The sequence below is a fragment of the Melanerpes formicivorus genome, unplaced genomic scaffold (assembly GCF_026170545.1).
Source record: "Melanerpes formicivorus ecotype bairdi unplaced genomic scaffold, bMelFor1.0.p_v2 SCAF_14, whole genome shotgun sequence".
In the NCBI taxonomy this organism is placed as follows: Eukaryota; Metazoa; Chordata; class Aves; order Piciformes; family Picidae; genus Melanerpes; species Melanerpes formicivorus.
In genome coordinates, this window is record NW_027142366.1 from 9761646 (window position 1) to 9786430 (window position 24785).

General features: G+C 44.0%; 2 protein-coding genes across 5 annotated transcripts in view; one reads left to right on the forward strand and one right to left on the reverse strand.

Moving 5' to 3' along the window:
• The window catches only part of BMERB1 (bMERB domain containing 1), a 42306-nt gene extending 37848 nt beyond the window's left edge, over positions 1 to 4458 (reverse strand). The window contains exon 1 of the mRNA XM_068146881.1: positions 4230 to 4458. Coding sequence (XP_068002982.1) covers positions 4230 to 4335 — 106 coding nt within the window. The 5' untranslated portion in view covers positions 4336 to 4458. The remainder of the gene's footprint in view (positions 1 to 4229) is intronic.
• Positions 1 to 24785, forward strand: part of PDXDC1 (pyridoxal dependent decarboxylase domain containing 1) — an 83218-nt gene that overhangs the window by 34053 nt on the left and 24380 nt on the right. The window contains exon 1 of one of the 4 annotated variants that reach the window (XM_068146875.1): positions 18632 to 18654. The exons of 2 other annotated variants lie outside the window; for them this stretch is intronic. In XM_068146875.1, coding sequence (XP_068002976.1) covers positions 18637 to 18654 — 18 coding nt within the window. In that variant the 5' untranslated portion in view covers positions 18632 to 18636. Of the gene's footprint in view, positions 1 to 18631; positions 18655 to 18820; positions 19177 to 24785 lie in introns of those variants that run through there. One more of the 4 variants, XM_068146874.1, reaches the window with a different exon arrangement.

Genomic DNA, 24785 nt, shown 5'->3' on the forward strand with positions numbered 1-24785 from the left:
CTCTTTCTAGATGTATCACCATGTATTCTGTGTTAGTGATTCTCACACATAGATAAAAACATCCCTGCAGACAAGATAAATTAGCTGATCTTGCCTGACATTGTTTCAGCACTCAAGAAGTGTTGCTTGCAAAAAACGCTGTGATCTAGCTCATTTCCTTGTGACTTACAAGTGGATACTACTGCCCAGGCTGCCTCAGCCTGGCCTGGATTTTGTAAGGAGTGGCAGGCATCTTTGGTGCAGAGGTTGGTTTTCCTGAAGCTTGAGAACAGCACCCAGTAAGAGGCTCTGCATCCAGCTGTGCTCTCTGCTTCCTCCCGGCTCAGCAGAAGGTGTGCAGTAAATTGCTGTATATCCCTCCATTCCAACTCACACCTGCTAAGCCTCTCCAGCAGCCAAGAAGAGGGACAAAACAATGGATATGCCAGTTCTCCACTCCTCCTCATCTGCTTTTTTCAGGGAAGATACAGGCCCCTAAATTGCTGCGCTCTATTCATAAGCAGCTTAGACCAAAAGTACCAAGCTCTTGATATCTGTTCTTTAATATCTTCCTATGGGGCACAGGGAGGTGCAGAGCTTCAAACAGCAATGTGTCCTTCAGAGAATGGGGAGAATATGCAGCTAAATGCAGCCTGGTGGCAACGTTTGCAGTGTATATGACCTAACATCTGTCCCTGTGTGAGAATGGATCCAAAATGAGACACAAAATATGTGAGAATGGATCCAAAATGAGACACAAAAAATGAGGGAAAATTGTCTTTGAAGGTCTGACCCCAAGCCCTTCATTGTTAGGTTTATTCAGTGGCATTGAGTTAAACCTTTATCTGCAAGAAGCTATTTTAGTCTGGCTCAGGAAGACTGCCAGGAGTCAAGACAACTCAGGAAGAGGTTTCTGTGCCCAACTCAGCCTTCCCACTAGGGAAGGTACATACCACAGCCCTACATGAGATCCAGCATTCTGAGATGGCTATAAACAGGAACTGGTGCAGTTAGTTACAGTGGCAGGCACCTTCCCTAGCATGGAGCTCCCATTAAAATTAATGCACATTCCCATCTGGAGCAAGACTGGATTTAAGCCATACTCCAAGGAAAGCAATTCATGCTTCATCAATTCCTCGTGGAGAAATGAAAAACAGTATTAAGAAACACATATGGGAGGCTGAGCTGACTGCCTCCCTGGAGGCCTCAAAGGTGAGGACATGAAAGTAGGTGGGCAGAATCTTCATTTATACCACTGAGACAAAGAAATAGCTGTCACCTTTGCAAGGGATAAAGAAATGGTAATGGCAGGATGCTTCACACCTTACCAAAGCAAAGACAAATGGATCTCGATTTTATTTGCTTTCAAAATTCCATGGCTGTGCCCTCCACTGTCACATCCCACACACTCTGTCTGTGCTACAACTGTCAGCCTGAACCAAAATGTCTAGGTCTTAGAGTCGGCCAAACTGCAGTACCTCCAGTCCCCTCTCAGGCACAGTGCCCAGAGAAGGCTGTATAGGAATCCATGACAGGAGATGAGAGGAGGGAAACTACAGATTGGATTAAGGAGAGTAACTGAGTTTCTTTGACTCCCTCTTCTCCTGTGAAACAGGACAGCCTGAGGAAGAACTGCTCGCCATCAGGGCTCTGACATATCAGTTCACGGCTCACAGACCAGAAGACTGAAACGCATGATCCCTGCCAGTGCGAACAGCTCTCCAAAGAGCCAATTCTTGTCACTGCTTGCCAAGGCTCTGCAGGACTGCAGAATGTGCCCAGTGAGGGCAAAGACATAACTCATAGAGCAGCCTTACACAGATCCCCAGAAGAATCCTCATGGAACTGACACACTCCCATGGGAGTCTAACGGGAAGTGGGGTGAACAGGGCTCCAGGAGACGTACGCACAGAGCCTTGTTCTGCTTTTATTGAAATTGCTATGGAAACTTCCATTGACATCAATCACATTGGGGCTGTATTTGTGTTTTTAATGAAGAAAGTGTTAGTCAAGCTTCTCTGTCATTTCCCAGGGAGGTCAGGTCACTGTCTTGCTCATTGGCTTCATTATCATTACACTAAAGCCTACTTAGGGCCTCACGTACTGAACATTGACAGAACTGCCTGTTGATTCCCTTTCTGGCTCCAGAGTAATTTTCTCCAATTTTATCAGCATACAAAACCTCAAATATGTCTTCAAAACCGCTAAAATTCCTAATCAATAAAGGTTCAGGGTAATATAAAGACCCTTAAACACTGCTGGTAGTCTTACAGTAGCCGATTACCTCTTGCATTTTGCTAGTGTTTGCAATCATTAGGCTTTTGCAATGAGCAGCTTGTCTCACTGGAAATCATTCACCCTCATTCAATGACAAATTCTTTGAAACTATTTTCTCACATATTTTGTCCTTCATGAACTGACAAAGTGTTGATAATTCAGGTTTTATTTCTGATCCTGTAGGGCAACTAACAGAATTATCCCAGGATGCTCCTGCTGATTCCTCATAGTTTGCCCTCCAAACACACATTTTTCATCTCTGAATTTACACAATGCCTTTTACATAGTTAGATGGCAGAACACGTTTCATGGAAATAAATTAGCACTATTTATTGAGTCTCTGGGACTATTTTATCAAGCAAAACTTCTAGGAAAATGGAGCACATCCAGCTACAGATGAAAGGCACTTTGGGATTTAGGATTACAGAGTGCTGAGCTCAAACCTTTCTTGAGCTCAGTAGCTACAAGTAAACTCCACAAACTTCACACATGATACACAGTACTTTGAAGTACATACTCAATGCTGAATGTAGGGGTTTAATCTTGTTTTACAAGGCATCCTTCATACACACTCAAGTGGTTACTCTGATGAAAATATGCTATGCAGCTAAGGGATCAATTACCAAACATAGTCAAAAGAACTACATTGACTGAGTCCATAATCCCACAGGCTACCATCAGCAGGGATGACGTGTGTAGTTTTAAGTGTCCTACTTTCCAGGTCCAATGCACTTTTTTCTATGAAATATATGAAAAGGAGAAAAGCACATGTCTGTACCATGCCAAAGAACCTGCAAGTGTCTGAGTCAACCAGTGCAAGCAACAGTGATTTCAGCCTTCAATTCCACTTTAGAAAGTGTGGAGTTACTCCATCCTGAACCTATGCCAGGCACTGCAACAAAACCAACACTGCAACTGACACAGTGGGAGAGTTACATGCCTGTCATCAGCATGTAGTAGACAACAACACATGTATGGAAAGCTGAAGCTAAAGGTGAAGAATGATTCCAGAACACTGAAGTATCTGAAAAGTCTAACCATAGAGAAGTGCTTGCTAAAATCTGCTACGAGTTGTGAAAAAGCACGCTGGTGAGACTCTATGATGCACATCAGAAGATGGATGGTGAATCAAGAGTACCAGCAAACCCAGTATCTGCCAAGAAGATGCCACACAGGTACACACAAAGCATTTTTTTCCTGTGGCCTAATCAAACATTTGAAGAAACTTAGCAAGGTTTTTGTGACAGCCGTTTCAAGATTTCTTGCGTCAGTGATTGCCACGAAAATCAGAAGGGGCCGACAGGCGTATAAGGTCACAAAGGAGATAATAATAACCAGTATCACAGAGAAGACAAGGGCCCACGGACAATGTGAGCTGGGAACTACATTATCTTAACTGCTCTTTGCATCAGCATTGTGGAAAGGACACGATTTCAGGAGAGCTCTTCCACCACAGAGCATTTGTTGAGCTCATAAATGCAGTGCAGCCCCTGAAGATGCGAACTACGCGCGGCATTCCTGTACTCTCTCCCAGAGATAACAGAGGGAATAACGCGGCTGTCATCTTCCAAACGTGAAGCACCATAAGACTACCAATGTTCATGAAACGCCTTATATCAAATCCCACCTAATAAACAGCGAAGGATTGCTATCGTCCCAGTCATCCCTCCTCGGATACCTGCACATCGCTTTGCAACCCGTAAGGTAACACTGGAGTGCCCGGAGCCGCACCGGTATCCAGCCCTCTGCTTCCCTGTACCTCGACAGAGAAAAGCTGTCTCCGATACAACTCCCTCAAGAAGCAACGGCCTCAGAGGGCAAAATGGTCACACAAACCTTCCTCCCCGAAAGCCCAAAGGCGCTTCGCCCTGATAGTGGGGGCACCCGGACACGAGGCCGGGAGGACCTCGCCGCCGCGCCGGGCTGCGGAACGGCCAGTCGGACCCCGACCCGCACCCGCGCCCCGCACTCACTTCTCCCCAGCGCCCCCGCCTTCCACTCCGTCTCCTCCACTGCCCCATAGCGCCTCATCGGTCTCTCGGCCTCCGCACTGGCCGAGATGGATCTCCTCAGCTCCATGACAGGTCCGCGCGATGCAGGACTCCGCAGCTCACTCCATGCTGGCGGAGCTTCGGCCCGACTGCCGCGAAGCGACCACGGAGCTCAGCCCTCCTCTGCGCGGAACGGCGGCCCGCGGGCGGGTGTTGGGGGCAGGGGGCTGCGCACATGCTCAGTGCGGAGCTGGGGCGGGGGGAGGCCGGGACATAACGCGCACCCCAACGGCTGTGGGGGGCCGTGCTCGGTGCGCGCCGCACATACGCCGTGGCCGCCGGGCCCCGCGGGGGGGTCGGTTCTATCCATCCCGCTTAGATGGACAGACTGAGCTCCACAGGGGTGCTGCCGTGCAGTGCACAGCCCCCGGCTAGCTGCCTTTGGCTCTGCCCATCCCCGCACCTGCGCTCACGTCGCATCGCCGAAGCGACTCGGGTAATGGGGAGCCAGTAAATACGCTCCCTGCCAGGACACTGGAGGACTGTCCTTCCTATGGCCAGCGCAGCACTGAGCGCATCGTCTCGCCTGAGAGGCTGGGGAATAACGGTGAAATCCACAACCACTCATGGCTTTGTCAGTCTAACATATCTCAGGTTGCTGAGTACGCAGCCTTTGACTTTCCTGAAACTCCTGCAATGAACAGAGTTGCTGTCCTGGTTTAGAGCCAGACAGATCCTCTATTGCCACAAGAGGGGCAAAACAATGACACACAAATGGACTGGATAGTGGTGGGAAGTTTAAATGGAAAAGCAATTGGTGTTTTACAGAAGCCACAAAGCATAGTAGCGAGGATATCCCAAAGCACACAGAGTCCCTTACACCACACCCAAAGGCCCCCTAACACTTCCCTTCTCCCCACCTGAAGGTTTACTCAACTCCCCCAGGGCTCTTTCTTCCCCACCCCCACCCACTGCTAGGCTAGTCTCAGGCTGGCTAGACCTGAGACTGTCTCCCCCACCCCTTCTTCTTCTGGCATTAGGCTGAGACAGGCCTAAGAGGCCTTGAGATACCCCACCCTCCCACCCCCCACTGTTACCTGATAGGGAGCATCTCCCACAGGAGCAGAGAGGGAAGAAAGAGAGAAGAGAATGACTTTGCAGGTGAATTTATAGGGCGCAGGATTTATGGGTAGAAATACGCTGTTTCCTGTGTCCACCTCACTGGGTTGGACACTCAGGACACTGGAGGCATAACTTATGTGGTGGTAACAGGAGGCACCGAGCCTAAACTGCCACACACTCACTCCAGCAGCACGCTGCCAAGAGCCAGAGGACAGCACCCAAACAAGTGATAGAGTGATGTGAGATTGTATTTCTCATAACCCTACATATTTTTCATAAGCATGCAGCTTTGCTGCTTAATGCAGCCTGCTGGGTTTAGAAGAGAAGGAAATGATTGTGCAGAAAGTACAAGCATGCTAATTATTGTTGTTAATAATGTTTCCCTTCATTGTAAGGATACAAATCCCAAGCAGCATGCATTAGAATGCCCCATTGCACTTCACTGTGAATATCCTTTCTGAAGTAAAGACAAGGAAGCAGGAGTTACAGAGGTTACCCAGTGCCCTACAGCAAACCAGGAGTTTAGCACTACCTGCTTCATTTATGAAGAGTCATGTGGGTACTGGTAATGCTGAACACATACTGAGTGCATGAAAGCTTGTTAGTTTGTCACCTACCTTGGCCTACAAACTTTGTCTTGCCACTTCAGAAGTACTATCCTGATATTCAGTGATGTACTTCACAATCAGACTGATGCACATTGCACATTTTGTTTCAGGAGTGCTTCACATGTTGGAGGAGAAAAAACTTTCACATTAGTTTTAAAATGGTAACACTGAAAACCTCTGCTACCATTTCTCTGCTGCTTCTGAGAAATGGACTTAGCTAACAAAATGAGTTGGACAGTGTTTTAGGAGGTCTTCTGGGCACTTTAATTTTTTCTGTGTCAGCTGTGCTGCCCAAGGATATGGCATGGTTTGAGCAGCAGACATGCTGGAAGAGCTCTGACTGACTGCAATGCTCCACTGTTCCTGGCTTTGGCCTCTAGAGACAGAGCCCAAACAGAGCTGTGAGTCAAGCAGAGAAGCTGGTGGCAGCACACTGCACAGCTGAGTTTGGGTGACAGTGCATCTGTCTGCTGGGGTGGACTGGACTGACTCACTTGTAGAAGCAAGGAATACAAGTGTGGGAGTAACATAAGAGCCCATCTGGGGTCTGGATAAGAATTGGACTAAGGGAAACAGGATGATTAGGGAGAAGGGCCAAATTTTGGTACATTTGAGATTTATTTAGCTTCAATCCATCCTTTTAAGTTTTTTAGGTGATTATAATCCAAGCAAATTGTTTAGGAGACAGAGGAATGAGCCTGGAAATGGTTGAGTATTTAAAGCTCTGCATTTGTTAGTGTAAGAGAAAAGCACCTACTAGCTCAAAACTTGGATCCACAGAGTTTCCTTATGTAAAGCAAAGAATGTCTGAGGTGATTCACTCTGACTAGGAACTTTTCACCTCTTTGTTTTGGAAAAGCAGAAATTTTTGAAAATGCATCAATAGCCAGGTCCATATCTAGACAGGACAGAAGGGGCACTGTGTTCATGTACACTGACTGCTTGCATAACACAGGCTGTGGGATTTCTAGGAAGCTGTCCCATAATGTTTGTTTGAACAGCAAGTCTTGCTTCAGAGCATTTTTGTATTGGAGCAGTTACCAGAATTCCTTAATATTTGATGCCATGGTTAATCTTATTTCCTGTTAAAGTGCCTCCTCTCGAATCTTTGTTCTTTAAGTCTTAGGGTTCTCTGTAATCCTGGATTCTTAGAAATTCCACAGTTACTCCTGGTATCCTGTGCAATCTCTGCCCCTGTATCCCATGAGCTGTTTCAGCAATGCGTTAGGAGGCCGGTGGTGGTGCCAACCTCCCTCCACACATTCACACTACTGTGCTAGAGCCAGTATGGCTCTGTCCAGCGTCTGAGTATCTCTGCAGCCCTGTGGCTGCGGCCACATCGTGCGATATGGTGGCAGTGTGCTGTTCTGGGAGCTGTAGTGCTAAAGCTGGAGTTGACGTTTCACTTTTTCCCGAATCATTATGACCAGGCTGTACAGACAGCTTTACCCAGTGATGGAAAGCAGTGCTGATGTGTTAGTGTCCCTAGTCTGTGTCAGAGCACAGTAAGAGCTTGTCTGATTGAATGGGATCATACTGCAAGTTATCACAGAAAATCACACCTGTTCATTCTATTTCTTATATATTTGTATTAACACTCCCTACAAGGTCTGTAATAGACCAGAGTTGATCTCATTTGCTTTATTAGAATAAACCTTTATTAGAATAAACCAAACCAGGTTGGAAGAGACCTTCAAGATCATCGTGTCCAACCCATCAACCAATCCAACCCACCCAAACAGCTAACCCATGGCACCAAGTACCCCATCAAGTCTCCTCCTGAACACCTTCAATGACGGCGACTCCACCACCTCCCCGGGCAACCCATTCCATAGCGCAATCACTCTTTCTGTATAGAACTTCTTCCTAACATCCAACCTGAAGCTCCCCTGGCACAGCCTAAGACTGTGTCCTCTTGTTCTGGTACTGGCTGCCTGGGAGAAGAGACCATCATCCGCCTGTCTACAACCTCCCTTCAGGTAGTTGTAGAGAGTGATAAGGTCACCCCTGAGACTCCTCTTCTCCAGGCTGAGCAACCCCAGCTCCCTCAGTCTTTCCTCATAGGGCTTGTGTTCCAGACCCCTCACCAACTTTGTTGCTCTTCTCTGGACTCATTCCAGCAAGTCAACATCCTTCCTAAACTGAGGGGCCCAGAACTGGACACAGTACTCGAGGTGTGGCCTAACCAGTGCACATACAGGGGCAGAATGACCTCCCTGCTCCTGCTGGCCACACTGTTCCTGATGCTTTTCAAAGACTCATAATTAAATGTGATCTAATTAAAATGAGGGGAATTATGTTAGCCAAAATTTACAGGAAGTCCCTGATACCAAAAATAATTCCTTGCTGTAATCTTCCACCTTCTATTTCATGAGAGCATGAGTGAGTTGTCAGAAACCTGGGCTCTGCCATTCTGCACTTGAAAGAGAATCTGCTGTAGCACAACCTGCACAGAACGAGGCCCTGGATTCATAAGGCAATGCATGTCATTATTGTATTGTTCCCCTTTTTATGAGTTCTAGTTCATATTTAGTTAGTGCCCTTTGTAAGCTTATTTCTTTATTTAGAATTACACCCTATCCATCTATTCACCATTCATTTGTAAATATTTTTAGGCTAAAGTAACTTCATAAATAATTCACAATGGTTGCAGTAAAGTAACTGGGATGCCAGTCCTTTTCCACAGCTACCCGAGATCTCTGTCAGGATAGAAAAGTGCATCAATAGCTTACATGCTGTGTGTGTTGCAGGAAAGCAAGGTATTCTAATGACCTTGTTAAAAGGCAAATGAAGTGCCTTGAATTTAGTGTCATGAGTCTGAGGTATGACAGTGATCCAAATACTTGAGTGTTCGTGAGCATTTCTACCCAAACATCTATTAAATGTCATCCTATTTTGATTTGTTACTAATGCTTCCATTTGCAATATTGTATGTAGTGCTAGTTTCTCTGTGTCAGTGACTGTTTCATCACACATGCACACAGAAGAATGGTGACTATCTCATCAACTCACCGATTCTCCAGTGCTGAATTTCTAGTAGAGCTTTGGAAGTGAAAGATGAGCATTTAATGGCAAACTGTAGTGAATGGTGTGCTACTAATTACGTGTTAGATCTGACACACTTCACAGTCTCTGAGTTGAACAATACTGAAGTACTCCATGTCCCAGAAACTGTTCTTCTATCTCTGCATGTTACTGCTTACGATTGGGCTTGTGTGCAATAGATGTTAACTGGCAGCACTGAAGCTGCATCATCTTACTGCCTATCTCTTACCAAAATTTGGAGGTCTGTCTTGTGATAGATCTTATCTATCACAGGTTCCACATGTAGCTGGCTCTTGTGAAGTTGGGTTTGATATAGCTAATATTTAGCTAACTCTAAGAAGGAGGGGTACTTAATTGCTATCTCAAACAACACAGAGCCTTGCAGGCCCCAAAACACACTCTGGTCTGGACATAGCTTGTTAAACATTTGGTCAGTTTAAAACACAGTTTATGTGGAACTGAACTGATAAATCAATGGCCTATGCTCAGCTATGTCAAGTTTTTTAAGTGCCTGTGTTGGACAGTTGAGTCTGTACTATTATATATAGTCTATTCAAGGAATAAACAAGAACTTCTCCATGCATGCAGAAGACTTTGCCTGCTGTTCTTTATATCTTAGGGCTAACAATAGCTTATTAGAATGTTAAGGCTAGATTGATTTCTATAGGTGTTAAAATTTCATTAAAATACATAATTTCTTAGAGATGCAGAAAATCCTCCACTATTTGAAGTCTTTGGATACCATTCTAGAAGATGGCATGAGACCTGACATCCCTGGTTTGACTCAGGAAAAACTCTTAGCTTTACATTATGCAGGGTTTCAGAGCCAGTGATCTTTTTTTGTCCTTCTTGGCCACAAAGTCTATGAAACAGAATTTTTCGACTTGAAAGTCTTCCATAAGGCTTCCTCCTCATTCTAAAAATAGAAGAAATTACAGCAGGCAATGGAGGTGGTGTCTCTCTTCCAGTTGTGGAATACATTACTCTCTTCAGCCTCAAATCTTCTGAACTGTTTCCTTCCCCAACAACACTGAGTGTGGTCCTTCAGTGAGAACCCCTCTGCTAATCCCTGTTCTCTTTATTTTTGTTCTTTTTTTTCCCACCTGAACTCCTCAGTTCCTTCCACAAATGTATTAATTATCTAAACATATCAAAGTTTTACCTCTTTTTAATCAAAGAGAAATTAAGCTTAATGGCTTCACCATAAGGCTTTGGAGATGGGAGTTGTTCAGAAGTGACAGGTGACTTAATGCATGTAACTAACCTTTAAAGGCAGTGAATAACCCCTGCATATCTTTTACTCTGGTGCTGCATTAAGGTCTGTGACACCAAATTGAGCTTTTTGCTGTGTGTAGTTTATGAAGATCTCATAAGAACTTTGCATAAGACCTGGCTTTGTTTATACATACATTAGTTAAAGACTGACAAAGAATGGCATTCAATGTTTATTAAGCCTCAGAAAAAAAAGGATATATTTCATTCAACTTGAAATGCCTTATTTTAGTAAAATTCAAGTATTTCTTGCACATCTCACTGGATTGGCACTAGCAGTAGAGGCAGCACAGGCAGAAAGCATTGGCACAGCAGAGAATCAGAAGGCTGAGGCTGCATGGATTTCAAAGGTTGTGCTATATAAAGGAGTTCATGTATCAGACACAGTAACAAACTACAGGCAGTTTCATCTGCACTGCATTATGAAACAGGTTATTTTATGCTGTCTTACTGGATGGCTGCTTCTGGTGTGAAAAAGACAGAGGCCTTCTGGTGAGTTTTCCAAGCCTAGAAGGATGTATTCTGCATACTTGTAAGCACAGGAGGTTCATTTGCATAAAAGATTTGCAGTAGAAAATTACATTTTGAAATTCTCATTTAGCAAATTCAGACTCTACATCTCCACAGCTATTCAAAATAACACAGAGCTGGAACTGCAATTGATATAAATGTCTTCTCATCCCGTTTGCTCTTAGAGAGGACCCATGACATGAAAATGCCACCTGAATCCATGCCTAGTAGCTATTGGCAGTGTGTTCCCTCCTTCCTGAGCACCTACATGGTGTATAAATCTGTCCACCTTTCTGGGTATGAGATCTGCATGTTCAGCTGGCAAGAAGATCAGTGCAATTCCTCAGAAGAGTCACAATGCCCTTATGACTGTTTTTGAGAGGCTAATGGAGAGACAGTAGGACAAATCTCATCCTTTATTTTTTTACCTTACAGAATTACTAGAAGAAGCAGACATATGTTTACATATGTGTCAAACTGTGTTGGACTATATAACCTGGGCTGGATATCCAGACATTTTTTCCAACCTTAACCATTAGGTTATTCTATGAAATGCATCTGCTAAGCCAAAGAACTGTCAAGAAATAATAAATGTCTTTAACAACTTAGGAGTTAGGTCCTCAGATTGAATTGACAGAGGCAGAAAATCTTTAGAAGGTGCATTAATTTATGTATACTGAAAATCTGTCCCAACACAGCTTCATTGTTTTGTATTCTGTGGGTCTGAAATGTCCATAAGACCAGGCAGTGCTGGTCATTAAAAAAAAATTAATGTAAAGGGACTTGGGTTCCTTAACTGTCAAGTACCTTAACATGAGGAACAAAGGAGTGAAAGCATTATGCAGAATCTCAAGTTCACGGAAATAAAAGAGCTACAGGCTTACATTAGATGGAAGAACTGTACTGCAAAGTAATAGAAATAAGGAGGGAAACCCTGAAGCCCACAGTCAAAGAAACTGGAAGCCAAAGCAGGATTTAGCTCAAATTCCAAGCAGAAAGCTGACAGCACAAATGCATAGAGCAATAAGGATACAGCTTGTGTAAGCTTTTAAGACCCTTAAAATAAAAGATAGATCCTTCATTCATTAAATACTCCTGCTGAAGAAAAGCATCAGCATTATGCAGATCATGAGTATAGTTTCTTGATTCACATGGGGATTCAATTTTACCAGCTGTACCCATGCAGGAGTATTTTTTGCACTGAGTTGCAGCAGATCACCTACTGCTTATAGCAAACAACACCATTTCACTATTTCTCTCTCCTTGAGATAGTGTTTTCCAGTTCCCTTTCCCAGCTGATTCTATTAATCATTAAACATCCAAGGCACAAGCAGAAATAAAAATAAATAGCACCTATTAAAAAAAAGTCAAACACTTATCCAAAACTCTTCAATCTCACTGAACAGAACAGACTTTAAACCACTATTCAGATCCTAGGAATATCAACAGAAAACACACTACTGAAATTGCTTCTTCATCCTGAGGACTTTGTACACACAATAACAATTTAACCAGCTACAATTGTCTGAAGCATCCATTCACTCATGATTCATGTTTTACACACACAGATAAAATGCAATTAGTTCCTCTGTGGATTTCTACATCTACTGGGATATCCACCATTGGGACTGCCCAATTCATACTGTGGTATTCCCACAGCAACACCCACTAAAGTGCTCCCACAGGGACATGTGAAGTAGACACCACGCAGGGAAATGTAACACACCAAATACAAGCATATAGACCAAAGCTTTCTCCATAGCAGCCAGTTCATCTGAGACTGTTACTGATGGAAAGAAACAGAGGCTTAGAGTGCACAATTCACCACACCCAAAACGGATGTCAAAACCTACACTGACTGCAGATGGAGCTTAAACTCTTCAGCTAAACTACAGATGCCCATCCTACTCATGTCAAAAGCCAATTAAAATTAACCCTGCCTTACGATGGCAGGCAGGTGCCCTCTTTCAGGTCTGCCTATGCAGATGATGATGGAATTGCAGTGACTTTTCTATCCTGAGAGGGAAGCTACTTCCTCCACCTGCTTACCAGCAAACCAGACTGTAGAGCCAGCTTCCTCATCACCTACCCTCCCCCCATCTGTTGTAGTCCAGTAACTTATGGGTACCTTGCATCTTTCTTGACCACTGGGCTATGCCTAACAACTTGATTTTACCTGAAATAGATTGGGCAGTGCTTGTATGATCCATTTCCCTGTCTGAGCTAAGCAGCATTGAGCTCCCACAGTGACAAGAAATTGTAAGCAATATATTGAGCAGTACAGTTGCTGCCCAAAGGTATGTGTATTTATAGCCTATGCAGGCTTTGGTTTACTCTTTAGACAAGACTGAGGAATTCAGACATCCCCCAAAGTGGTTTACTATTATTGTAACAAAGAGGGTTCAGTCTTTTCTTTACAATCATCACTAAAATGGCTTAAACGAGGTAACATTTCCAGCTTGCAATTTAGTAGCTTCAAGGCACAAAACCCCATTCTAATAAACCAAGGACTCTTACTAGTCTCATTTCAATGTCACAGACATTTGCACAGTGCCTGTTCTGAGCTACATTTACATACTGAAAAGATACTGATGAGCACACCTGCACCCAGACCTGATCCTTGGCTGACAATGCAGATCTGTAACTAATTTTCACCTTCTCCTAGTCTCCTATGTGCCTCCAATGAATATGAATGTTTAAAAGCCATCTGAAGAACAAATGGAAGTTCCTTATATATAGCTGGATTGGTTTGAGATGGATCCTGGCATTCACCTTACTTCCCTTCTTGTGCTCTTTTTTGTCAAAATCTTAACTAGACCTCCAACATAATGGAACAGTAGAACAGAGTCAAGGTGTTGAGACTCCCATGTACTCTTCAGTACTTTGACCCTCGAGGGGCAAAGGAAGAAGATTCTGACATGTAACAAAAGCTCACTGCAGTGTTTAGTCTGGTTCTATCATGCAGGAGCTGCTTATGACTGATGCTTGCCCATCAGTGCCACTATGCAGCACCCACCCCAGGGAACTCTGACCAAAGCTAGTTATCATTATTCTCAGTTAGAAGACGTACAAATATTTTCAGGTTTGTACATTCTGTGAAATGATTAAATTGCTAAAGAGATTTTCATGTAGAATAAACCAAGTTTGCCCTGTAGAAACATGCTCTCTACAAAACACAGCACTCTCTCCTCTGAAGAAACAGATTCAGTGCCACTTTTTAGATAAGAAATCCATTAAATTTTGTTCTGCAAAAGCAATCCTGCACTGATAACAATTGTCATGTCTGACAACTCATGATTTTATGTTCTATTCCCCTTTTCCTAGCAATTAGAAGTTGCTTGAAAATTAAACTCAGTTAGTATTTCTCCTCAGTGAGGCAGTCTGATACAATGTGCAAAGGGTTATGTTGCTCTGTAACTTAGTTGTTCCCAGAAGGGATGGGCTGGCAGCATGAAAATAATTAAATGCCAATATGCAATTGGGCTCTTTTGTGAAAAATAAACAGGCACAAAGACAAACTGTTCCACTGCTTATACTAACCAACAAATGTTGAGATGGCTGCTTATTTTAAACACAGCAGCAAGACTGCACGTTACTGATCTTCATAAACTCAGTTTAACAATTTGGAATGCATACAGGACTAAAGTTCTTATTTCTCTGATGATTCTTCGTCTGCACTGTCCTCCTCTCTTTGGAGTCATATAAGTGCTGGATTTGTTGTGCCATCTTGACTCTTGCAAAAAGCCAATGAAGGGAGCCCAGACAAAGCAACTCAGCCCACTGTAAGGGACCAAAATTAAGTTTGACAGCTTTGTTAGGTCTTACACCTACACATCCAAGAACTCCACTGACTTCTCACTGAATAAGGTAATGCTGTGAGATAGCCTGAGGTCAGGTTTTATGAGAAAGAAAAGCTTATTGAGCTACCCTCTAAATTCACCTGCACAAAAGGTCAGTACATTACTCCTGTCTGAAATGAAAAATAATAATTTGTTATTCTTACAGACTTCAAACACAAAGATTAATTTTTCTTACCACATTTAGTAAAGACTGAAACATCTTTGGGTCATGGTATGCAAAATCTGTTAGTTGTAACTTAAGTTCCTTAACTTAGAGGTTGTAAACTTGTAATCATGAGCCTCTATGCTAGGAGTTTGTCAAACACACAATTTTAGCTCATTTTAAATACAAAACTCTAAGCACAGTGAAGTCTTCACAGTCACCTGACATCAGACACATAAGCACATCTACCAGATGGGTGAACAAATGTTTAAATATGTGAACATTTGTTTCAGCCATGAATGAAAAATACCACTGAACACTATTTATTTCACACTTGCAATGCTCCTTCCAGTTACTCATACATGTAAGGCTTTTCTGTAAAAATCAATGGATAATTTACTCACAGAAGGTCAATAGAAACCTTATGTTTTGTTAGGATATAGCAGGCACTGTTTTTAGAATCATCCTCCATAAGAATAGTTTTATATCCTACCCTTTTCTATCCTACCCATTCAGTTCCACAGTGTGAAGGGAAGTTCACGTTGCATCACAGTTTCTCCTATTTTTTCCCCCTAATCTATCATTCTTCTTGCATCTGAGAAATCCTTAAAGTTCTTAATTTGCTCAGCTCTGAGGCAGCACAAATATCTTTTTTCTTGTGTATGCAGAAATTCAAACCAAACCCTGCTACTAATACCAGAATCTTCAGGATTGTGTTTCTGAAAGTGAGATGGCTGCCACTGGAAAGAACAGGCTGAAAACAATTCTCTACAACTAACCATTATAACAGGTGCTCACCTAGTGTGTCAAAGGCACTTCTAACTAACCACTGGAGTGGGGGTCTTTTTGAAGATAAAAGGCACTACAGCCCTCATCAGTGGTGCATTGCAGGGCTCTCAGTCAAACAGAGCCGAGTGACAGTGTGTCGTATATAAAGACTGTGCATTTTAAGGCATTAATATCTGCTCCTGACTACACTGACTCCACGTGACTCCTGGTACCTAAGCTTCCTAGACTAATCAAACCATGGAGTGAGAGAAAAGCTGTTGGAGGAAGGAATATTTCAAATATTTTATCCAATGATTTGGGGGTTTTTGCTCAGCTTGGAGATACGCAAATTGCTTGCCTCACCTTTTATCTACTTCAGAATGTCTTTTTACAGTAAAGACAGACAAGATGTCCTCTTCCCTATGCTCATACTTAGAGGTAAAATATTTACAATAAGAAAACAATGCAAAGATTAAATGTTCACTCTCTTCAATGCTGTGTTATGCTTCCAAACTCTTCTCAAAACATATTACAATAGCTTTAAAAGAAAAGCTGGTATCATCACAAAGAAAAATAGTGTTCCAACTACCTAACAGTGCTGCATCACATCTCACCTTCTGACCTGGCTCTCACTGTTGGCACCATAGCTCACTTGGAATATACTGAACAGGTGCTGTATCTTCTCTTTTCCACTACCACATAACTCACCAGTGGTGTGGCAGTGGAATAGATTCAATGAAAGTATCTTTTACACTCATTAAATAGAATAGACTTTGTTGAATTGCCACAAGTGGCTCAGATCCTTGAAGGAGTTGAGGTGCCTACACACCACTGAAGTCAGTGGAAAAGGGCACCTCATTTATTTCAACCATAATCAATGTGATTTTTTTTTTACCTTCACAAATAATGGCATCAAATCCAAATTCCAGAATTGACAAGCAGAACAGCTTCAAAACCTGCTCACTCAACCCTCCACATAGAGCATTCCAAAACTTTAAAATAAAAACTATTTCAGCTCAAATCCTCTTGATCCTAGGAACACACAAGCTCACAACAGGCTCCCATTATTACACCCAAGATCAAGAGAGAAACCATGTGAGATAAAACTGCATATTAGACACATGCGAACGGGAAATAAACTAACTGAATTAATTCCCATCACATGAAGTATCACTGATAATAACACTTCTTGAATGGTGATGAGAATCTTCAGGTGTCAGATTAAGACATCTTTCTAGCAGAAATATCATCTTGTCAAAGATAACCCACCTTAGGTGGAAGATGTGACCTATACTGAGCAAAGGTATTAGACAACATGTTTTTAACAAATCAGCCTACAACGAAAAGCTATGCATTGGTGCAGAAGCAGAAGCCCAAAGCTGCCTAGCCCAACTCAGCTATCTTTCTAGGTACTTGCATGCTGCAAGGTTATCAGTACCTCTCAACAGATCTATTACTTTGCTATTACATCATACTGCTACTAAGTACTCCTTTTTGTGATCCTTTTGGCTCTTGAACAATTCACTGCTTATGCAATCAGATAGGATTTCAAGAGTAAGCATCTGGATCTTGACTTCCTCCTTCACTTGGTTTCTCTGCAAACATACCGGAGGATTTCCCTGTCAGGAGCCCAAAATGCAGATCTCCTAACACCAGGTAAAAAGATTACCCATCTCTCTCTCCTTACACATCCAGTTTAAATTAAACAATTGCCTTGGTTTAGTTGTCTCACCTATTATTTCCTCATGTTTATTTTTGAAACAGATACTAGTCTTCTCCAAAGTCTCTTCTTCTTGAATAGTTTTTGAGGGTATACATTAGGAGTCCGCTGCATTCCTGTATATTCTCAGTGCAGGAGATGGTACAGTTCATTTGCTGAACTAACCTACTTGAATCCTAAACTGTAACCCACTGTGTCTCCCGTGCTTTGGTCTAAGGTCCATCATGGATGCACTATGCAGTGCTGCTGCAACCATTAAGGGACAAGTGAAAATTAGGTGCTGTTTGCTTAATTTATATCTATATAGATAAAAAATTGTATCTTTTTCTCTCGGTTAGATAAGTAAACTATGGCTTTTTGCTTCCACTTTTGCTGGTTTGCAGTCCCGTTTCTGTTGCCTCCCTGAGCAGGGCTGATGTGATTCCTCAGTCTTCCACGTGGGCAACCACCCCACGTGGGTCCTCTGCTTTGCCCTCTGCTGCTGAGGCACTTTGAGGAGAAAGCCAGAAGCGATGGAAGTTTACTCAAGAGACCCGTGCACACAGCGTTGTATGCACAGAACCATTGCCGTAGAGCTCATCTGAATCCCTTCCGGACAGGGAGCGTTGTGTGGTGCACAAAGGCTAACAGGCGCACCCGGGAGCTGCCCGTCAAGCCTGGCGATGGCTCAGGCCTGAACTTAGGGAACCCCCTCCAGGTAGGAGGTGGAAGTTCACACCCTGGTCTACTAGTAACTGTGTTTAATGGATTTCAAACCATGACGAAGTCTTCCAGAAGCGACTAAGAATAGCCACGGCTGGCTCGTAGATTGAAATAGGCTTTAATAACAAAATACAGCGAGCGGCCCGGTGTCTGGGAGACGCCCTGTGCCAGGGCCCATGTGCTGTCCGAGTACGGCCCTGCGAAACATTAGAACCTTAGCAGCTACCTGCAAGTCGTGCTATTACACATAAATAGAGGTAGAAGAATGAGAAACATGTACCAGAGAATTATCCCAGCTTGAAAGAACAGAAAAAAAAAGTTCTGGGAAGCTGGGCTTGGCTTTCCGGGGACTGCCCGTCCGACGGGAGCCGCCAGGCAGGTGCGTGCGCCCTTCCCCACCCTTCCTCTCGTCGTCTCCGCCGCGGGAAGCCGCGGAAAGCCCGGGTGAGCGGGGCGGCCCGTTGGCCGGGATAAGTGCCTCTGAAGACTCTAGCAAGTCTAGACGAAGCTTCCTGGGACTGAGCAGCGTCCCCTGCGGCACCCGTACGTGGAGGAAGGATTTTGGTGCCACCATGACAAGCCCCTGCAGGCCGAACTGACCACACCGAGGTGACAAGAGAGATTATTGAAGGCTGGAGCCATGCAGAACCCTCTCGAGGTACCGGCCTGCCACGACCCACGGCTGCAGGGACTCGAACCCGCGAGGCACAGGCGGAGAGTCCACGCACTCGACTCCCCGTGAGCGCCCGCCGCCGCCCGGGCCGCGCTCACTGCGCATGTGCCAGTACCTGTCACCTCCCCGGTCGATTTCCGGGACTGTTCCACAGCTGGACCGGGAGGGGTGAGGGGTGCGTGTGTGTGGGAACCGGCAGCGGGCGGTGTACGGAAAAAGGGGAGCGGGCTGCGCTCTCTCCAGCCCGTGCTGTCAAGGTGCATGGCCCCACAGCGCCTTCCGCAGTGCCACCGCCCCGGATCCTCCCTGCCCGCCTGCAGCCGTGGACTCGGCTGCGCACGGGGCGGGCCTGCCGCCGTTCCCTAGGTGAGCGCGTTCCCCGCCCCTCCCGCCGCCGCCTCGTCAGCGCTGCCAGCGTGGAGCCGGCCGGGGCTGAGGCGGAAGTGCCCGGTGGGGAGGCGGCGCGCACCGGAGATTCCGCTGGCCATGGACGCCTCTCTGGAAAAGGTCTGCAGGGCGCACCGGTGCCAGGCCGGCAGGGGAGGGCGCGGCCCGGGGCGCCAGATACCTGAGGGTGGAGGGGAGCTGAGGCGCAGCAGGCCCTGAGGGGCGGGCGGGCCATGGAGGTGGCATCGCTGGCGGGGCGGTGTGGCCACGCTTCGGGGTCCGGAGAAGGGGACTTAGGTCATGAGTGGGTCGGGGCTCGGTGCGGTGCTTCCCCAGCGCCTCGGCATGCGGCGGTGTAGCGGCTCCGCCGGGTCTCCCAGCCCGCCTCCTCACCGGGAACTGTGTCATACAGGCCTGAGTCAACTTTGTCTCGTGAAGCTTTCAGTCACGAGTGAAGCCCACGGGCGCGCTCCCCTCGCTCCCCGGCCTCGGCGTGTGGCTTTGGTCGCCTGTGTGAACGCCGCCCATTTCCGTGTCCCGGAGCCATAGAAAGTCAGAATAACTATCAGGGAATGCTTTGGGAACGGGGTCTTTGGTTTGTTCTCCTAAAAAGAAGATGGAGCTTGTTTCCTGGAAGTGTTTGCCTTCGGCGGCATAGATAAGAAAATATTATTTGATTGTTAATATATTTTTTAAAATTTTATGATGGAGGCGTTTGCTGCCTGGTGTTTGCTCTCATATGTACCATGTACTGTACCAGCAAATATTGATTGTGTAATATCGTGACTGACACCTTTTGCGTTTGTCACTGAGTCAGTCAGCATCTGATCATCTGGGACCTGCCACACTTCTGTCTTTTATGGCACCTGCCGTGTACTTCAGAAGACCTGCCCTAGAAGTGCGGGTGGAATGGCCACTGATACATAGCTTATCACCGTTGTTGTATGGCTTTGCAAATGGTGTACCTTTGAAAGAATTTACACCTCGTACACTTAAGAGGTGTTAATGCATTCGTCCCATTTACAAAGTATGTTCAGTTCGATGTGATCATTGGAACTGTCTAGGCAAGTTTGAATGAGATGTGCTCTAGTGAAATGAATAGCAAGGAGATTCAGGAAGTGCCTTTCTGATGTGGTTAATGAGTTTGTAGCAAAATGGTTTGATACGTTACAAGCCACATAAATAATACATTGTTAAAGAGCATATTTGGTGGCCTCTAAAAGCTCAAGTTCTTTACTAGCGCTGACAAAAGTTACCGTGACCGCTGTTTGTTCTGAAAAGTTTCAGTTAAGTAAAACTTAATTGAGCGTACTAGTTAGGAACATGGTCTCTACCTCTCTATGCACTCAGTCAGAATAGTGATACAATATTTAATTGCTTCAAGAAGATTAATATGAGGCAAGTCTTTGTCCTGTAGTACCGACAGAGTCCTTAGAAACTGTTTGACTAGGTCATCATAAGCAACAAAAACATTCTGTAAGAATGAAATACCTACATTTCTTAACAAACTAGAAGTGGCTATTTGTTTTGTTGGTGTAAGGAATAGTTTATAATGGTGAGGGCTTTGCAAAAAGCTGTATGTTTGATTTTTCAGTATATGCCAATAGAATTATGTAGTTACCATTCCATTTCCTCCTTCTTGTTCTGGCTTTTTTTCTTCACATTTGATCCACATTTCAGTGTTCCCTATTCTAACATGCCACAATGCAGTTGTTGTCTTCTAGACACTTAGCAGTTAGTGTCCTCCTGAAATAGTCTTGGTTAAAATAGTTGTAAGTCTGTACAGTCTGCTCTTTATCTAGTCTTGAGCATGCTATCTAAGAAGTGTTCTCCCATAATAGATTTGAAACTCATCTACACTGGGGTATATTTATCCTCAGAGAACGTGTATCCTTTTATCTTGTGCTTATTTAAATATTATCGTAGCCATCTGAGACTGTCTTGTATTTGAGCCATGCATTTATGCAGGCAGCTTATTTAGACATCAGTGATAAGGACTTTTTAACTTGTATAAACATTTGTCAAAATGTATTTTTCATAACAAAGGCATTCTGGTAGAATCACTTCATTAGCTGTGATGCATCATGATGTAGAATGGCTGCAGTCATCAGGTTCTTGCAAATGGAAAAAAGATAAGTTTTTCCAGTATTTGAAGGCATTGTGTGAGAGAATTGTAAAGAAAATCATAGAATCTGACACACAGGTTGCACACCAACCACCTCCTAGTTTGATTTTACAAATTGCTTTTGGTTTATTAGACAAATGTTTGGGGATTTTAATATATAATATTTTTTTAATGTATTAGTGTCTGTCATAAGTGATGTGGTTAGAGTTAATTTCATCTGAAATCTGGGAATCTTTTGTGGGGTGAGCATCAAATGTAAGGGCTTCAGGAGCCCTGTGTTAAATTTCACAAGTTTGGCTGACAGATCTATGATTTATTCCCTCCTCCCTCCCCCCTTTTTGTTTTTTTAATGCAGACCAGTCATCTGAGGGGTTTTGGTATTTTAAGTTTCAAGTCAGATGACAGTGTTGATGGTAAAATAGGGCAAATTCTTTCATTATAAATTTTCCCTGTCTTTGCAGCAATCTTTTCCCTAAACATAAAGAAAGTGCATTTGGCTTCATGCTCAGCCTATGACTTCTGTCTTTTGTTACTGTGTTAGTTCTCATAACATCCTGAAACTTTATGGCAGACCTATGACATCAGACTTGCATGTGAGTCCTGCTGCATATCCGGGGACAGACAAAGATGGAAAGAACAAATACCTATGAGCAGCAGCCCTGTGGTGACACTGTGCCATTTCATTCAAGCCAAACAGTCATGAAGTGGCTGTGTTTTGATTTGATGGTCTAAAACTTTTCTTAGCCTGGAGAATTATAGGCACTATTCTTTTGGTTGAGGAATACTGATACTGTTTGAGATGACTGCTGAGAACAGGCTTTGGGTCTTGGTGGTAGACCTTTCTTGTAGGCAAATAGGACAATGTAGTGGGAGAACAAGGCTTTCCTCTGGTGAAGTACACAATGAGCTACTGCTGTGAGTTTCTTGATGTGCACAGTAGTTTGTGTAGGACCTTTCTTACATTAGGAGTACAGCTTATGGGAATGCAATTGTCCTGCTGGCATTGTCAGCAGAGTCCCTGCAGTCCAGTTACAACAGAGGGGTTTTCGCCTTCCTCCACCTCCTCCCCTCTGGGTGGGCAGGGAGGATAGGAGCCAGGAAATCCAGAGTGTAATGATGAGACAAAGACAATTTACTACTCTATTGCAGGGATATCAGATTACACAAAGGGAAAACAAAACCAGGAGGAAAGGTATTAGTGTGCACAGCAAACCGAACCACCACTGAAAACCACCACCTCTGCATGCAAACTGAAACCAGAATGAAAGGGACAATCCCCAGCCAAGAAACTGGGGAAGAGACACAAAAGCCCAGAACAGGGAACTTTACAAATTATAGGATAGATGACAAGTCCTATAAACCCTGGCCAACCCCTTTCCTGTCATATGGTGAGCATGATGTCAGCATGGTGTAAAATATATGATCCAGCTTGCTCTGTTGCTTTGTGCATCTGGGCAGGGGGGTAGCCCTGTCCCTTCCTCCCCCCCCGCATCCCGCCTAGTGGGGCCAGTCAGCTTAAACCAACACAAACATGAAGATTTTAAAGCCTTGGTATATGAAGAAACATTCTTATTTTTTAATTTGTAGTTAATGTTCAGTCTTACCATAACTGGAGAATGGCCCCTTATCCTCCCCAAAGGTGTGATATGCTGCCTATAAAACCAGATACAGATTATACTTCAAAGTGCTTAAAAATAGTAACAGATAAGTTACAACATAGGGAAGTGAACACAAATCAAACCTAGTGCAAGTTGATCTTAGTGAATTGTTGAAGGCATGGTGAACACATCGAAGGCAACAAATGAAGAAAGTCAAAGCAGGGTGGCGAATGGTGTGGTCTGTCAAGGGCTTAGGGAGGAAGGAGGTGATAGGATGCTGTGTAGACACTTGGGGAGGAGAAACTGGCTGGTGCCTTCTCAGAGCTTGAAAGGATGCTGCATGTCTTACAACTCTCCTGGTCACCTAATTGTGGTCAGTCAGATCTTGTGATTCCAGGGGCAGGACTGAATGCAGAAACTAAGGCTAGTGTGACATTTCATGCAGCTGTTCTAATCCTCTCAAAAAATGTGTTGTCCTGTGTTTCAGGCGGCAGTATTTAGTAAGCCGTCCACCAGCCTAATTTTTACAAAGAGTGAAAGAACATGAGAAAAATTACTCGGTTTATCACTGGTTGGATTTTATCCACACTTGATCTCACAGACTAAAGCAATGCACTACTTCATTGTGGCAAAGTGTGTTCAGAGACCTTTTTCAACCCCGTGGTTCATTGTTGCAACGTATGCCACACCTATTTTCAGTGTTTACAACAAGTATTAGTCTTCTGCTTCCCACCTCCATGAGGAGGAAGCACATAAAAAGTTCAGTGTGCAGCTGTAAAAGGGTTTTTTTTTTTTTACTTCCCATAATTCAAAGGAAAAATTAAGTTGCTGCATAACCACTTTGGTAAAAACCCAGAAGGGATTAGTTTTCCAAATAAGCTCACATCCGAATTCAAAGGCTTTCTGAATTTCTTAACATTTTGTGGGTCTTAGGACTTTTAAAACCCTGTTTTATGTATTTATTCTGCCAGTGTATTGGCAGAAAGGTTTCATGCATGCATAATTAGTGAGTGAGACAGGATGACTCACAAGGTTTTAACATCTGATGTAATTCAGCAGGTGAATTTTGTGGTAGCAGCAAACAAAAGCATCTCAGAACCCTTTTTACAGTGTCGCTGCATCGAGTCCTCATCTACAACAGATCTGTTTGATGTGATCCTGAGGAAGGTTTGAGCAAGTAACTGCCTTCCAGCCACTAATCATGTTTTATAGCAACCTTTTATAGTGTGTGGGATAGTCACAATCAGTAAATTACGTCCAATCAGTTACTCCCTTAAGGACTCCCAAGAGCAAAACTGATTTATTTATTTTTTTTCAGAGCTTCCTTGCAGTGCCACTCTGTAAACAACTGAAAATGTGGGGAAATATTGCCAATGATAATAGTTATATTTCTCTTCTGGCTCTCTGTGTTGTTACTTTTTTTTCTCTTTTTTTTTTTAAATATGATGAAGTCTTGAGCTATTTGTATTTGTACTTCTTTTTCAGTCAGTGCTTAGTTAAGTTGTGGCCCCTGTAGCCAGTGGATATTGTAGAAGCCAGCAGTGTAAAAACACATCTTCTGCTAAATGCTGAGAGCTGGTGTGGGAAAATATTGCTGATTACTGTAGGTTTTTTTTTTTGTTCTTCCCTTAAATGTTTGTTACCAGCCACTTATAAAGCAACAGAATACAGAGAGCTATCAGGTTGTCCAGGGAGGTGGTCGAGGCCCTGTCCCTGGAGGTGTTTAAGACTAGGCTGGATGAGGCTCTGGCCAGCCTGATCTAGTGTAGGGTGTCCCTGCCCAAGGCAGGGGGGTAGGAACTAGATGATTCTTATGGTCCCTTCCAACCCTGAATGATACTATGAGGTTTGAACTGATCCATTGTGACCCTGCTCGGCTACTGATTGTTCCAGCCACCTACCACTTGCTGTAATATGAGTTAAATCCTTAAATATTTTGGTAACAATAGTCTGTGAACATATGGCAACTCTCAACTTTCTTTTCTTGATCAGTCCTCTGGATTAAA